Source organism: Canis aureus, chromosome 18 (assembly GCF_053574225.1).
Source record: "Canis aureus isolate CA01 chromosome 18, VMU_Caureus_v.1.0, whole genome shotgun sequence".
NCBI lineage: Eukaryota > Metazoa > Chordata > Mammalia > Carnivora > Canidae > Canis > Canis aureus.
This window is the reverse complement of record NC_135628.1, coordinates 54,498,549-54,510,990: the sequence shown is the minus strand read 5'-3', so window position 1 is coordinate 54,510,990 and position 12,442 is coordinate 54,498,549. Positions and strand designations below refer to the sequence as shown.

The following is a 12,442-nucleotide window of genomic DNA, read 5'->3' as shown; positions in this document are numbered from 1 at the left end:
GTTAGCAGCTGTGGCTGCTGCTTGCTACTAAGGTATGAACAAATCACCCTACTGATGAGCTGAGCTCAGGGTGGTCTAATTAAAACAAATGCCACTTGGATACAACTTCAGAGGACCTTGGAATGCAGGGGAATTCAGGGGTCATCTAGTCCAGCCACCCACACATTTCCAGCGAGGCCTGTAGGAACTAAATCACTTCTGCCCCAGCTTGGAAAGGCGGACAGGCCATATATGTTCCTACACGCAAGCCCCCGGATTCTGATCCATGGACGTTCAAACTTTATTTGGTTGCATGGGTGGGGCCAGAGAGGAGGAAGAGGAGGGTGGTGAAGGGCCAGTTCAGTAGGGGTGATTCAGGGTGTGCTCCATGATGGTCCGAAGCGCCAGCCACGTCTCCTGGGCCGTGGGGATGATCTGAGAGGCCGGCAGCAGGAAGCCGTAGCGCCCCGTGTCCCGGAGCTCGAAGGTGAAGGAGTACTTGATGCCCTGGCTGTAGGTCCAGTCAACAGTGCTTCCACTGGCTTGGTCTAGGGCGGGAGCAGATGCCAGAGGGCAAAGGTCAATCACTTTGACACATTAATATGGGCTGGGCCATGGTCCAGAGCCCCGAGCCTCACGCAGGGTTCACCGGAGTCAGCATCCAGTAAGTGCCTGCTGTTGACCAAGCAGCCTGGCTCCCTCCCAAGCGGCTCCCCAAAAGGGTCTCAGCTCTAGAGGCCCGGAGAGGGGCCAAGCGATGATTCTCCTAGCACAGGGGGGATTCAAGAAAGCTCTTGCAATTGTGAAAGCCGCCCTGAAAACCACCTCCCTCCTACAGCTGCTTTGGTCAAACCTCCAAATATATCAGAGTTACCCACTTGAGTAACCAGGACTCGTCCCCTGGGGCTCTGGTCTGCAAGAGATAGTGCAAAGGGCCAGAGGCAAAGTAAAAGCCTCTTCACTGTCTTTTTGGAAAAAACTCTGCCCAGATTTGCCATTAACGGCGGGTAACGAAGTTGCTTTGAATTGGGCTGGGATGCAGGAGGCGGCTGCATATTAGAATTTAATTTGACAACAGTGAATGAAGCAAAAAACTCTGATGCAATTTGAAACCATTTCCAAACAAGGCCTGGAGTCCAAAAGCAAAACCAGCCCTAGCTAAGACTGTGGCCCACTCACCTGCTGAAACCTGGCACTCGGGGAGGAGGGGCGGAGGTATGCGAGGGTGTGTGCTGCCCTCCCACCTCCGTCCCTGCCCGGCCTCTTCAGTACTCCAGCCTCTTGGCCAGAAAACTTGTGTTCCTCGGGTCTCTGGGAGATCTGCCCCCACCCTACCTGTCCCCTATGACCCCGTGCACTCTCACCCTCCGCCATCACATGGGGCTCCATGTTGTTCCTGCTATTCCCCCAACACACCAGTCCAGGTCACATAGTAGGGCCTTTGTTCTAGAAGGTTCCTCCACCTGAAGGCTCTTTCCCCAGATAGGCTCTTCCCCAGATAGGCTCACTTCCTCATTTTCCTTCAGCACTTGCCCAAATATTACTGACTCAATGAGGCCTACCCTTTTATCCACCTCCTCAACTTCCGTGCCCAGTATCCCTGATTCCCCTGACCCTGTTCTAGTTTTTCTTTTTCTCCCTTTCTTTAAAAAAAAAAAAAAAAAAAGTATTTATTTGACAGAGAGATACAGCCAGAGAGCACAAGTGAGGGGAATGGCAGAGGGAGAGGGAGAAGCAGGCTTCCCACTGAGTAGGGAGCCCAATACAGGGCTCAGATCCCAGGACCCTAGGATCATGACCTAGCTGAAGGCAGGCGCTTAACCATCTGAGCCCCCCAGGCACCCCTCTCCCTAACTTTCATCACCTAACATACTGTATCATTTATTCATGTTTATTGCCACTCTCTCTCATAGTAGGTGCTCGAAAACATTTGCTGACTTAATTCCATTTTGATGTTGCAGTAGCTCCTCCCAGGGGCATTGCATGTACAAGTGAGCTGGGGGGTGGGGGATGGAATATATTCTCTAATTGAAAGGCACCAGAGGAGGAGCATTTTTTTAGGTTGAATTTTTTAAATTGAATTTCTTGGTGATACGGAAATATCAGCAGAACCTTCCAGTCCCTCCATAAAGCTGGACATAACCCAAGACAAGGGGACAAATGTTCTCAGGGGAACTGATACAAGGTACCAAAGAAGATGAAGTTCATGTCAGAAAAGGGCCCCACTGCCCACCGAGGCACGGCTGAGAGCCCGCGCTCCCACAGCTAGGCACCCCTGGGTACTTCCTCCAGAAGGACACTACCTCAGGCAGGAAAAGCCAGCTAAGCTTCCTCCCGGTGCCGCCCCAGAGACCATGCACCCACTTACAAATTGTTTTGATGATGCTGCCATACTTGAACTTGGTCCCATACAGAGAGGCGAGCGCTGTCACAGCAGCCTTGGCCAGCTGATCCTGCAGAAAATGCCTGTTACGGCCGGTGACACCAGGCCCCCAGAAGCGCAGGGTGGGGCCAGGCAGAGAGCGGGAGGCCGGCGGCCCCGTGGTCCTCCAGTCCCGCACGATGTCTGGCTGGCACTTCCGTCTCCACCCTCTGGAGACGGTGGCACTTTGGTCTCCACCTCTGGCCACCCTCTGGCCATGCTGCTGCTCCAAATTGATCTTAGGGCACCAGCTCCAAGTCTAGCCTCTGGCTCTGGCATGTGGCAGAGGTGACTCAACTGTGCTGTGCCTCAGTTTCCCAGACAGTGAATGAGGCTAGCCTGCCTTGCAGGTCTTCCCAAGCCATCGGGGGTCCACGGGAGAAAGGGGTGCAAGGCATAGGAGGGCAAGCAGGGGACCGGCCCATACCAGCTCTTGCTGGTCAGGGGCCGCTTCTGCTTTGTAACCGTAGGGATACAGGAGCAGCTGGGAGTAGCTGTGGATGGAGATGAAGGCCTTGATGTTTCCGTGGCTCTTCACAAAGTCCACGATGGACTTAACCTCCACTTCGGAATTGGCGAACTTGCCGTGGTAAGTCTCTGAGCAGGGGTTGCTGCTGGCTCCGGCCACTGCGGGAGGAGAAGGGGTGCGCGGCATCCGTTATGCCAAGCTGTGCGGCTTACACAGCCTAAAGTATGGAAGTAGGGTGCGGGTGAAGGCAGGAGGGCTCCCCCACCCCGACCCTGGGATGAAGGAGAGGCCAAAGGCCTTTTATAACCAGCGGCTGATGGATGTGCCCCGGGAGGGAAGCAGGGCTCCTCGAGCAAGACCCACTGTTGCGGTAAAGGGACCAGAGAGGGAGGGAGCTGCAGTTACCCCAGAAAACCCCTACATGGACTTGAGACCTTGATTCTGGGGCGGGGAGAGGGGCTGTGGAGAGCAGGGTGGGGGGATTCATTTCTATCAACCAGGCACAAGGAAATCTCACTGAGAGCCTCAGGAGAGGCTGCCATCCGCCCCCTCTGTCACTCTGCCCTCGGCTGGGGCAGGAGAGGCTCAGGCCTGGGACACAGGAGGGTAAGAGGCCACCCTGGGGGTCCCGGCCCTGCCTCCAAATCACACTGGGCCTTACACCCGAAGCCGGCGTCCCAGTTCCGGTTGGGATCCACTCCAACACAGGCGGAGCCCGGCGTGAGGGATCGGGTCTTGCGCCACATGCGATTCTGCAGAAGGAATCACACACTTGTGGGTCACCGGGCTGGGCTGGGATTGGGGACCCGCAGGGAGTGGCCACAACCAATGTGAAGCACCGAGATCCTATCACAGGTATGGACCTAGCATGGGTCAGAAACCACTTCCTACTGGTTGTTAGGAAGATCCACAAAGGAGGCTCTTGGCTGAAGGAGAACAGAGGGGATGGTGGATGGTGTTTGGCCAGAGGGTGCTACGGCTGGGAACGAAGGCATGAAGTGGGCCCCCACCCTACACGCTAGATTGGAGCATGCTGCACCTGCCATAAAAGTCAAATAAAGCTGGGAAATAAGGTCCAGGGCAGTGGTCTCCCCAGGGGACAACTGTGTCCCCCCATACCTGGACATCTGGCACTACCTGAAGACATTTTTGGCTCTCTCAATGGGGGGGGGGGTTCCTACTGGCATCTCCTAAATATTAGATCAGGATGATGCTAGACACTCTGCATGCACAGGACAGCCCCCCACACAAAGAATTCTCTGCCCCAAATGTCAAGAATACCAAGGATGAGAACCCTGGTCTAGGTCTGTTTGGCCCTCCCTCAACTTCTGGGGGTTGAGGTTAGGGGTGAGTAGTCCATGGGACTCAGAGGCCAGAGGTTCTCTCTGTTTCTCCCCAAGAATGGGAGAGAGCCTATACCTTGCTGTGAGTGAAGGCAAAACCGTCGGGGTTGGTGACAATCTCCAGGAAGATGTCCATGGAATCAAGAATGGCTGTGAGTGTGGAGTCCTGGCCATAGTCTTGTGTGATCTGGTGAGGAGTTAGGGGACAGACAGACAGAGTGGGTCAGGCCAGGCATCTGCCATGCTAACGCAGTGAACACCTGCTCCCCTTCATCCCTGCTTCTGGATGAGAGGGGAGGCCAGGGCTCCCGTGGGCCCTGACCACCCGCCCCACCAGGAAGAGCCCTCCCCTCCCCAGACTTACCTTCTTTGCAAACCAGACCCCGCTGGCCTGGGTGACCCACTCCCGGGAATGGATGCCTGTGTCGATCCAGATGGCAGGGCGTTTGCTCCCCCCCGTGCTGAACTGGACAAGAAGCACAGGGAGACCCAGTGGGGGTCCTGTCTCGGCTCCTTGAAGAGGAGCATCCCCGGGCCAGAGGCCATCTGCTCCCCAGGTATGTCAGGGTGAGGCTCCATTTGTGGGGCCGTCACTCAGGTGGGAGAGGGGGTCTGGACAGGAATCCTGCGGGACTTGGCCTCCAGCCTTCATATTGACCTTGGGGCAAATAGATCTCGGCCAGACCTCTGGGCCCTGCCCTTTGCTGCTGCCATTCTCTGTGGCGAATCACAATAAACCGTTTTATCCAGACTACTGTGACTCTGGGATACTTCCCACGACATGGCAGTTGGTTGGAAATACTTGAGTCACTTAAAAATGTAAGAATTCTGTGTGTACAGGGATGCATACGGCTAGACCAGCGTAGAAATTCCGCCCTTTCCAAACGTCAGCACGGGCAGTTCGTGTAACCGTGTCCTCCGGGGCCGCGGGCTCACCCACGGGGCCTGCACACGGATGTGGGTGCCCTGGCACATGCGCCGTGAGCATTCTCACGCGGGTGCCCTCACCTTCAGCACGTAGATGGGACGGCCTTCGTAGCTGCTGCCAATCTGGAGCTTGCTGACAAGCTGCGGGTGCTCGGCCACCAGCAAGTCCAGGAAGCCATAGATCTGAGAAGGGAGAGGAGGGGGCTCCAGCTGTCGCCGCGGCCAGGCACCGGGATGCCCCCCTTCGCAGCTGCATCAGCCAACCCGCCGCGAGCCCTGTGATTCCGGGGAGCCACCACCCAGGCCACCTGTGACCCCGGGGGCCTCACCTCCTCCAGGGTGTGGTAGGTGGCGTAGTTAAAGGTGTCGGTGGAGCGGGCCCAGGCCTGGAAGGCGAACATCTGCTCCTGCTCCTCGTCCAGCAGTGACTGCACGTCCTCGATCATGACGGTGTACCCGATGCCGTGCGCCTCCAGGAAGACTTTGACGGCCTGGCTGCTGGGGAGCGGCACTCGGACATCGATGGGGGCGCCCGGGCGGCCAGGGCCCCGCCAGAAGTCCAGCTGGGGAGGCCAAGGGCAGGCATCGCGGTGGTGAGCTGCGGCAGGGCCAGCCCCGACGCCGATGGAGCCCGACGGGGGACGGGGGCGGGGGGGGGGGGGTGCACTGGACGGAGCCCACCGTGGCCACGGAAACGGCCCAGGAAGCACCGTGGAGGAGCTCCGAGAGGGCGGGGGAGAGAGAAGTGCTGGAAAGGATCCCTCCTCCCCGCCGATGCTCGAGGGCAGCAAAATTCTGGCACCAGGACAGGGTGGGGGTTAAATCATGTCCTAACAGGGATCAGTCCCATGGCTCCTTTCTGGGCGGCTGAGGAGACAGGGCCCAGGACCTAGGTGGCCCCAGGGGGTAGTGGCATCCTGCAGTGGGTCCAGCTGGCCTGCGAGGAACCCTGGGGCCTCTGGGAGGACTCCCCCCTCCTTCTGACCTTCAGGTGCTCCAGGTCCTCCAGCTCCTTCACCTTCTGGACCTGGGCTTCATCTACAGCAGAGATTCGGAGCACCTGGTGCCTGGGCAGAGAGGAGGGGAGATTAAGGACCTGAGCAAGCCCAAATGGCCATTCACAGTCCCCAGGTGGGAGGATGGTGACGTGGAGCAGCCTGGAACCGCCAGGCTGGGCCTCCATCCTCTAGCTGAGCTGGAGGAAGCATGAAGGGTCTTAGCAATGAGAAGCCTAAGCTCCTTGGGACCTTCTGGTCACAGCTGCGATCCCCATCCCAGTTTAGACTCTATTTGTCTCTCCAAAGCCAGCCGCCTCCTCTTCTAAAAACTTCTTCAAGCTCAGATTTCTCTAGGCCTCAGGAAGCCTGTCCCGAGGGACTGGACCCCTTCTTAGCCCTGGTCCCTGGTCAGCCTGCCTCCCGGGGTGTCTTGGTCTGCTCCTCTCTGGAGTCTTCCCATAAGTCAGCCTGCCCGTTGCCTCCAGACGCCGGCTGGGGGCCGCGTCCTCCCCTCTCCTGTGTGAGCACCCTCTTCTCTCCACACTCTTACCCCACAAAGTCCTCTTTGCCAAGGACAGCCCCTAGCAACACACTTAAAAGCAGCAGCCCCCTCATGCTGTAGCCAATTGGGAATGTCAACTGAGGCTGAGAGAAGGTCCTGGGGCCTTTTAAACTCTCCCAGGTCAGAGGACTTCCGGTTGTGCCTGAGTGTCGTCCTCCCCCTTGCACCTGGGCCCTGTCCCACGGGGAGGGAGGGTGAGAGTCCTGAGCTCTGACACCTTCTCACCCTCTCACCCTGATAAAGTGGCAGGGAACCCGGCAGCTGGGAAGATAAGCCAGGCCTCAACGCCTTGGCCATGAAGCGCCAGCCTGAGCTGTCAGCTGGGGCCGGAGGCCTCCCAGCTGGGCCCCTGCCACCCACAGCCCCGGGTACCTGCACCTGGGCTTCAGTCCTGCTTGCTGACCAGGCAGTGGAGACGGAGCCAGGCTCCGGAGCGGCCACGCCAGCTGGAGCCTTATGTGAGGCGTCCCCTTCTCCCTCACTCTAAGGGCCAGCCTTCTGTTCCTGCGACAGAGTGAGCTGGGGCTCTCTGCCCCCATCCAGCTCCTGTACCTGCTGGCTCCTCACCATACTGGCTCCGTCCTGGGCTGCCCCTCCCCTGTGCCAGGTACACCCTCCTTGGGGGTACAGCCCTCTGAAGGGCACTTCCCAGCCCCTCTCCGCCCGGCCTCGGTGGCTCTGTGGGAGTCAGGGCACAGCAGCAGCAGCTGGGGCAGAAACCCAACTCTCACCAGTGCACCCCTCTCCCCGTCCCCACCACTATAGGCTTAGGGTCGCCCTTGATGGGAACTATAACCAGATGTCATCTGAGCAGACAGCATGGTGGTAAGAAACAGGGCCAGACCCCTGTTGGGACTGCACAGTGTACAGGAGAAACTGGAATTCACTCTGGCTCTGGATGCTGAGTTCACTGCAGAAACATCTAGCACAAATCCGCCATAATCCACGGGGTCCCCGGGGATTACCCAGCACCATCCGGGGGCCCTGCTCTGTGTCAGGGCCTCAGGCTTGGACACTGACAACAGCCAAGATTGCCCCTTCTGGTTTCCATCTGTTCCTTCCACCTCCCTATCCCACCCCCTGCCTGGCCAGCCCTCTGGTGCCAGGACAGGGTGACCCACCCCATTACCTTTACCCCCTACTCTCTCCTGAGCCTAGCTCTGAGAAGACCAGAGAACACTGAACCTATCCTTAGCAGATGTTGAGCCTCCATGAAGACTGTTTCTTTCCTCTCCGGCACCCTTGCCTGACCTCCAGGCCCCAGACAAGGCCCACCTCCTCCCGGAATCTTCCTCTGGCTTCTTTCTTGAGCTCCTGCCCCTTCTCTGAAGGCTCACCCCTTGGCTTATCCATTCTTCTGGGCCAAGCACTGTGCTCCGCCCTGGGATGATGCCCGAGACACACAGGTCCCTGATCTCAGCCAGCTCACGGTCTACTGGAGGAACGGCAGTGACCCACTGACTTGTGTTCTCTCAGCTCCTCCAGGAAGCTGACTCCAAGACAGGATGGGACGTGCAGGAGATTCTTGGGGGAGAACTGCCCCTGAAGGATACAGGAGAGGCAAGAGGAGGAGGCAGGAGGGACTTGCCACCAAGCTGCAGGTCTGACACCTGAGAAAGGAGAGGGTGAAGGAAGGGGAGAGGAGAGGAGAGGAGCAAGAAGAGATGGGGAAGGAGGGAGGAAGGAGAGGGAGGAGGCAGAGGGAGGAGAGCAGGGAGAGAGAGGCATTGGGCAGGAGAAGCTCAGACAGGAGCAGCTCTGAGAACATCTGGGCCAGGCCGACACGAAATCTTGGAGCCAGTGCTGCAGTGAGGGGAGCCCCGCACCCCCTGGGAAGGCCGGTGCCCAAGCTGTGTCATGCAGTCACTGGCTGGGCACGGCCTGGGGGATGTGTGGCCTCGTCACAGCCCTGTGGTGGGGCCACCAGTCGATTTGGCTCCCCAGTGACTTGTACACGACCTCAAAGGGCCCACGGACCGGTGCAGAAGACAGAGGTAACCAACTAACGAGTCAGTTCTCCAACGGGTCTTACAAGAAGCTGTCGCCCAGACAGGACTAGGTGAGCAGAAGGCTTGCTGGGGCTGCTTTCCTCACTGCAAGAGACCTGAGTGGCACAGGGGACGGAGGGCCCCAGGAGGGCCGCGGGCTCCCCCCCACCAGCCCATGCAGGAGGGTCCAGGGAAGACTTCACCACGAAGGGGACATTTGGCCTAGGTCTCAATGGCAGGATTCCACAAGGCAGAGGAAGGAATGGGGGTCATTACACTAGTCAGCGCTTGAACACAAACTCACGTTTGCTCCTCCTTAGTGTGTCTCCCCAGTGAAACTCTAAGTTTCCTCAGACCAGGAACTGTCCTCAGTCATCCTTCATATCCTCCCTCAGCTCTTAGTCCCCTGCAGTGTTCTCAAGCTTTCAGATCTGTGCTTCAGCAAGGGAAAAGGTTCTGTAGGAAAGGTTCCTTCAGTCTGCATTATGAAAACAATATTTCTTTTTGTATTTCTAAATCTAGAGCTGTCCTGTAAGTCTGACTCTGTTTCACGCACACCACACACATTCCGGGGTGTTGGCTAATTCTTTCTTGGGCCTTCTGTGAATTTCTTCCTGAAAAGATAAGCCCACTGGAGAAAGGGGCCAGGGGTGGGGTGGGGAGGGGGCACAGCCCTGCCAAGCAGGCCTCTGGAAGCCTCCAGCCAGCGATCTTGGCCAGCAAGGTGGCCAAGAGTCATGTAATCTATTTTCTTGCAAGGTTGGAAAAGATCGATTCAATGTTGCAAGCTAAAATTAGGGCCAACACTGGCAGGAACCTGAAAGCACAACAGGAGAGGACTTTGGGCCTCAGGTGGAGGCTAGGCCTAATTCCTGGGTCCCTCCAAAGCACCTCAGGAAGCTAAAAACTGCCTCTTGGTGAAGACCAACTTGCTAGAATGGAACCTGGGGCAGAAGGCCACAGCCCTGCCTTTCCACGGGGGCTCGTTTCCCATTGGTCCAAAGCAAGGGCAAAGATGAAGGCCATGAAGCAGAAAACTAGGAGTGTACCCAGAGCATCAAGACCTATTAGCACAAGAGAGAAGCCACCAGCCCGGCATCCAGATTCAAGAAAAGGTCACAGGCGAGAGGCCTGAAGGCAGACAGTGGAAGGCCTGCTGTAGCCACGTGGAGCAGGGTCCAGAGTCCCTCCCTCCTTCCCCTCTGAACAAGCCTAGATGCTGTATCACCTCTCAGGAAAGTCACCCCGTTCCCAGCCCAGGAATAAATTCCAAGGTTGTTTTAAGACAGTTGAGGAATCCCATTGTCTTTGGCAAGTGATTGATTTCGGAAGTAGGCATTTGACACAGTTTGGCCAAGAAGAAGGGAAGGAAAGCCAGCAAGGAAGCTTCTAGAAAATGTTTCTCCACTCTTGAGAAGGAGACACCTTTCTTTGGGTGTCACCAAGTCTGTTACCCCAACTTTGAACTATATGTATGAAAGAATATAGGGGCAGCCCAGGTGGCTCAGTGGTTTAGCACCGCCTTCAGCCCAGGGCACGATCCTTGGAGACCCGGGATTGAGTCCCACGTAGGGCTCCCTGCATGGAGCCTGCTTCTCCCTCTGCCTGTGTCTCTGCCTCTCTCTCTCTCTCTATCTCTCATGAATAAATAAATAAAATATCTTTTTTAAAAAGAAAGAATATACATTTCCATTTTATTGACTGTAAAAAGCACTGAGGCTGTAAAAAGCATTCTAAGAGATGTACCTACTGAGCTTTTATTATTTTTTTAAGATTTTGTTTGTATATTTGAAATCTGAAAGCAGGTGAGTGAGGGGAGGAGCAGGAGAGGGACAAGCAGACTCTGTGCCGAGTGTAGGGCTGGATGTGAGGTTTCATCCCACGACCCCTGAGATCATGACCTGAGCCAAAATCAAGAGTCAGATGCCCAACTGACTGAGTCACCCAGGCTCACTAAGCTTTTAAAGTGCTTGTGTTGTCGGAAGACAGTACAATTTTAGCCTAGGGGAGACTTTATGTGAAATGGAAAAAGGCATCCTTCTCCCTCTGGGCGGACATCGTCCCTCATCCTCTCAGCAGAATGCTTTTGTGCAGTGCACACACTGGACGACTATCCATAGCAACCTTGTTGCCAGAGAGTGTCCAAACATGGTAAACAGAAGCTCTAAGCCAATCCTTAACGATCCCCAAACTAAAACCTAGAAGTTAAAAAGGCAGGAGATTCAGTCCATGCCCCTATCAGGGATCAGAGGAGGACAGTGAACGAGGGCTGTCCTCGCCGACAACACAAATCAGCACAGTCCAAATGGCCGGATGCAGTAGCTGGATGAGTGTTCAGCTGTTCTCACTTTGGCAAATGTGTTTAAGGCTGTCTGGGGCACAGTCGTGTATATGGGAGGAGAAGCCCGTGAGCCTCTGGGCAGCTCGGTCGGGGACTGTAAGGGACATCGTGAGCGATCTCACTTCCCGCCCGCAGCCTCCTCCTGATAGCAGCACCTCCGCCCTTCCCTAGGGCCAGCCTTCGCAGCTCCGAGGCCAGGTGATTCAGGTGGGTCTAGTCACCACACCCCACCCCAGCTAACTCCATCTCTGCCCCCTCGAGCTGTATCAAGTTGGCTTTCTGTCACCTGTGCCTGAAGAGAGTCCACAGCTAACACAGAGACATCCTCCAGCTACGGAAGAGGGCGGGACGGGAGGGGCTGCCGTCCACGAGCACGCGGCCACCGGCCCGGTATGGTTCAGGCAGCTCCACCGCACGGCCCGGACCATCACGGATGATCTCTGTGGCCCCTTCTGGCTGTGACACATTGTGATTCCAGGACATTCGTTGTTTTCACCCCCAAACAAATCACAGCCCTGGTGACGGGTCTGGGCAGGGTAGAGAGAGGCCTTCCAGGTGTGTGGGCAGATCCGAGGAGAGCCCCGGGGGCCCTGGGGCGCGGGTGGAGGGGCTGGGGGTCGAGGCCCACGGGGCGGCGGTGGGAGGCGGCGGACCTCGGGGGCTCCTTCGTGGGAGGCTGGGCGCGGGAGGCTCCGAGCTTTGCTTTCCTCCCTGGGAGCCCGGCAGCAGCCGTTTGCGTTGAGGCTTGCGGCCGGGGCAGGGCGGCGGAATGGGCAAGCTGCAGAGAGAAGCCTCCCGCGGGTCTGCAGGTGTCAGGTCGGAGCCCAAATCTCAGACAGAGACTCGGAAGAGAGAAGACCTAAGCAGGAAAGTCCCATCACTAAAAGGGGGAATGGGGGGGGGGGCGTGGGAACGGAGGGCCAAGGGGAGTGAAGGCTGGGCGGGAGGCCTGGGGGTCTCCACAAGGGGACACCAGCCACCTCCCAAGCCGGGGTCAGGCCGAAGCGCTTTACTTTCTATATCGCTCTGCCCTCCTGCAGCCCCGAGGAAAGTTCTGTGAAATGCCACCCCGCAGTCTCAGCTGTGCTTTGGGGGGAGTCGAGGCAGGCGACGAGGGGCGCGAGGAGGAGGAGGAGCCGAGGGCTTGGTCGGGGACAGCGAGCGGCCAGCTGCGGCCGGGCCGGGCCGGGCCACAGGCCGGGAGCCACGAGCCGAAAGAACGGATTTGCAGACACGTTATCATTCCCCACGACTGTCCCCAGTACTTGGGGAGGGAGGACACTCGAAGGCCCAACGGGTTACAGTTGTCCTTCAGGACACCCCCGTTGCCAGAAGAGCATGACTTGACCCCCGCAGCCCCCAAAGTGGAGATGGGTATGACTGGGCCGGGTGTGAGGCGCTCGCTGGATCCCC

At 57.4% G+C, this 12,442-nt stretch overlaps 1 protein-coding gene across 1 annotated transcript; it reads right to left on the bottom strand.

Moving 5' to 3' along the window:
- Positions 1-256: 256 nt before the first annotated feature.
- CPA1 (carboxypeptidase A1) lies at positions 257-6,847 on the bottom strand. Its single transcript, XM_077857347.1, has 10 exons — positions 6,689-6,847; positions 6,126-6,207; positions 5,470-5,703; positions 5,222-5,323; positions 4,578-4,679; positions 4,290-4,400; positions 3,532-3,622; positions 2,829-3,028; positions 2,348-2,432; positions 257-527 (listed from the first exon to the last, which is right to left on the bottom strand). The coding sequence occupies exons 1-10, from the start codon at positions 6,751-6,753 to the stop codon at positions 340-342; spliced, it is 1,260 nt and encodes a 419-aa protein (XP_077713473.1). The 5' UTR covers positions 6,754-6,847; the 3' UTR covers positions 257-339.
- Positions 6,848-12,442: the final 5,595 nt, after the last annotated feature.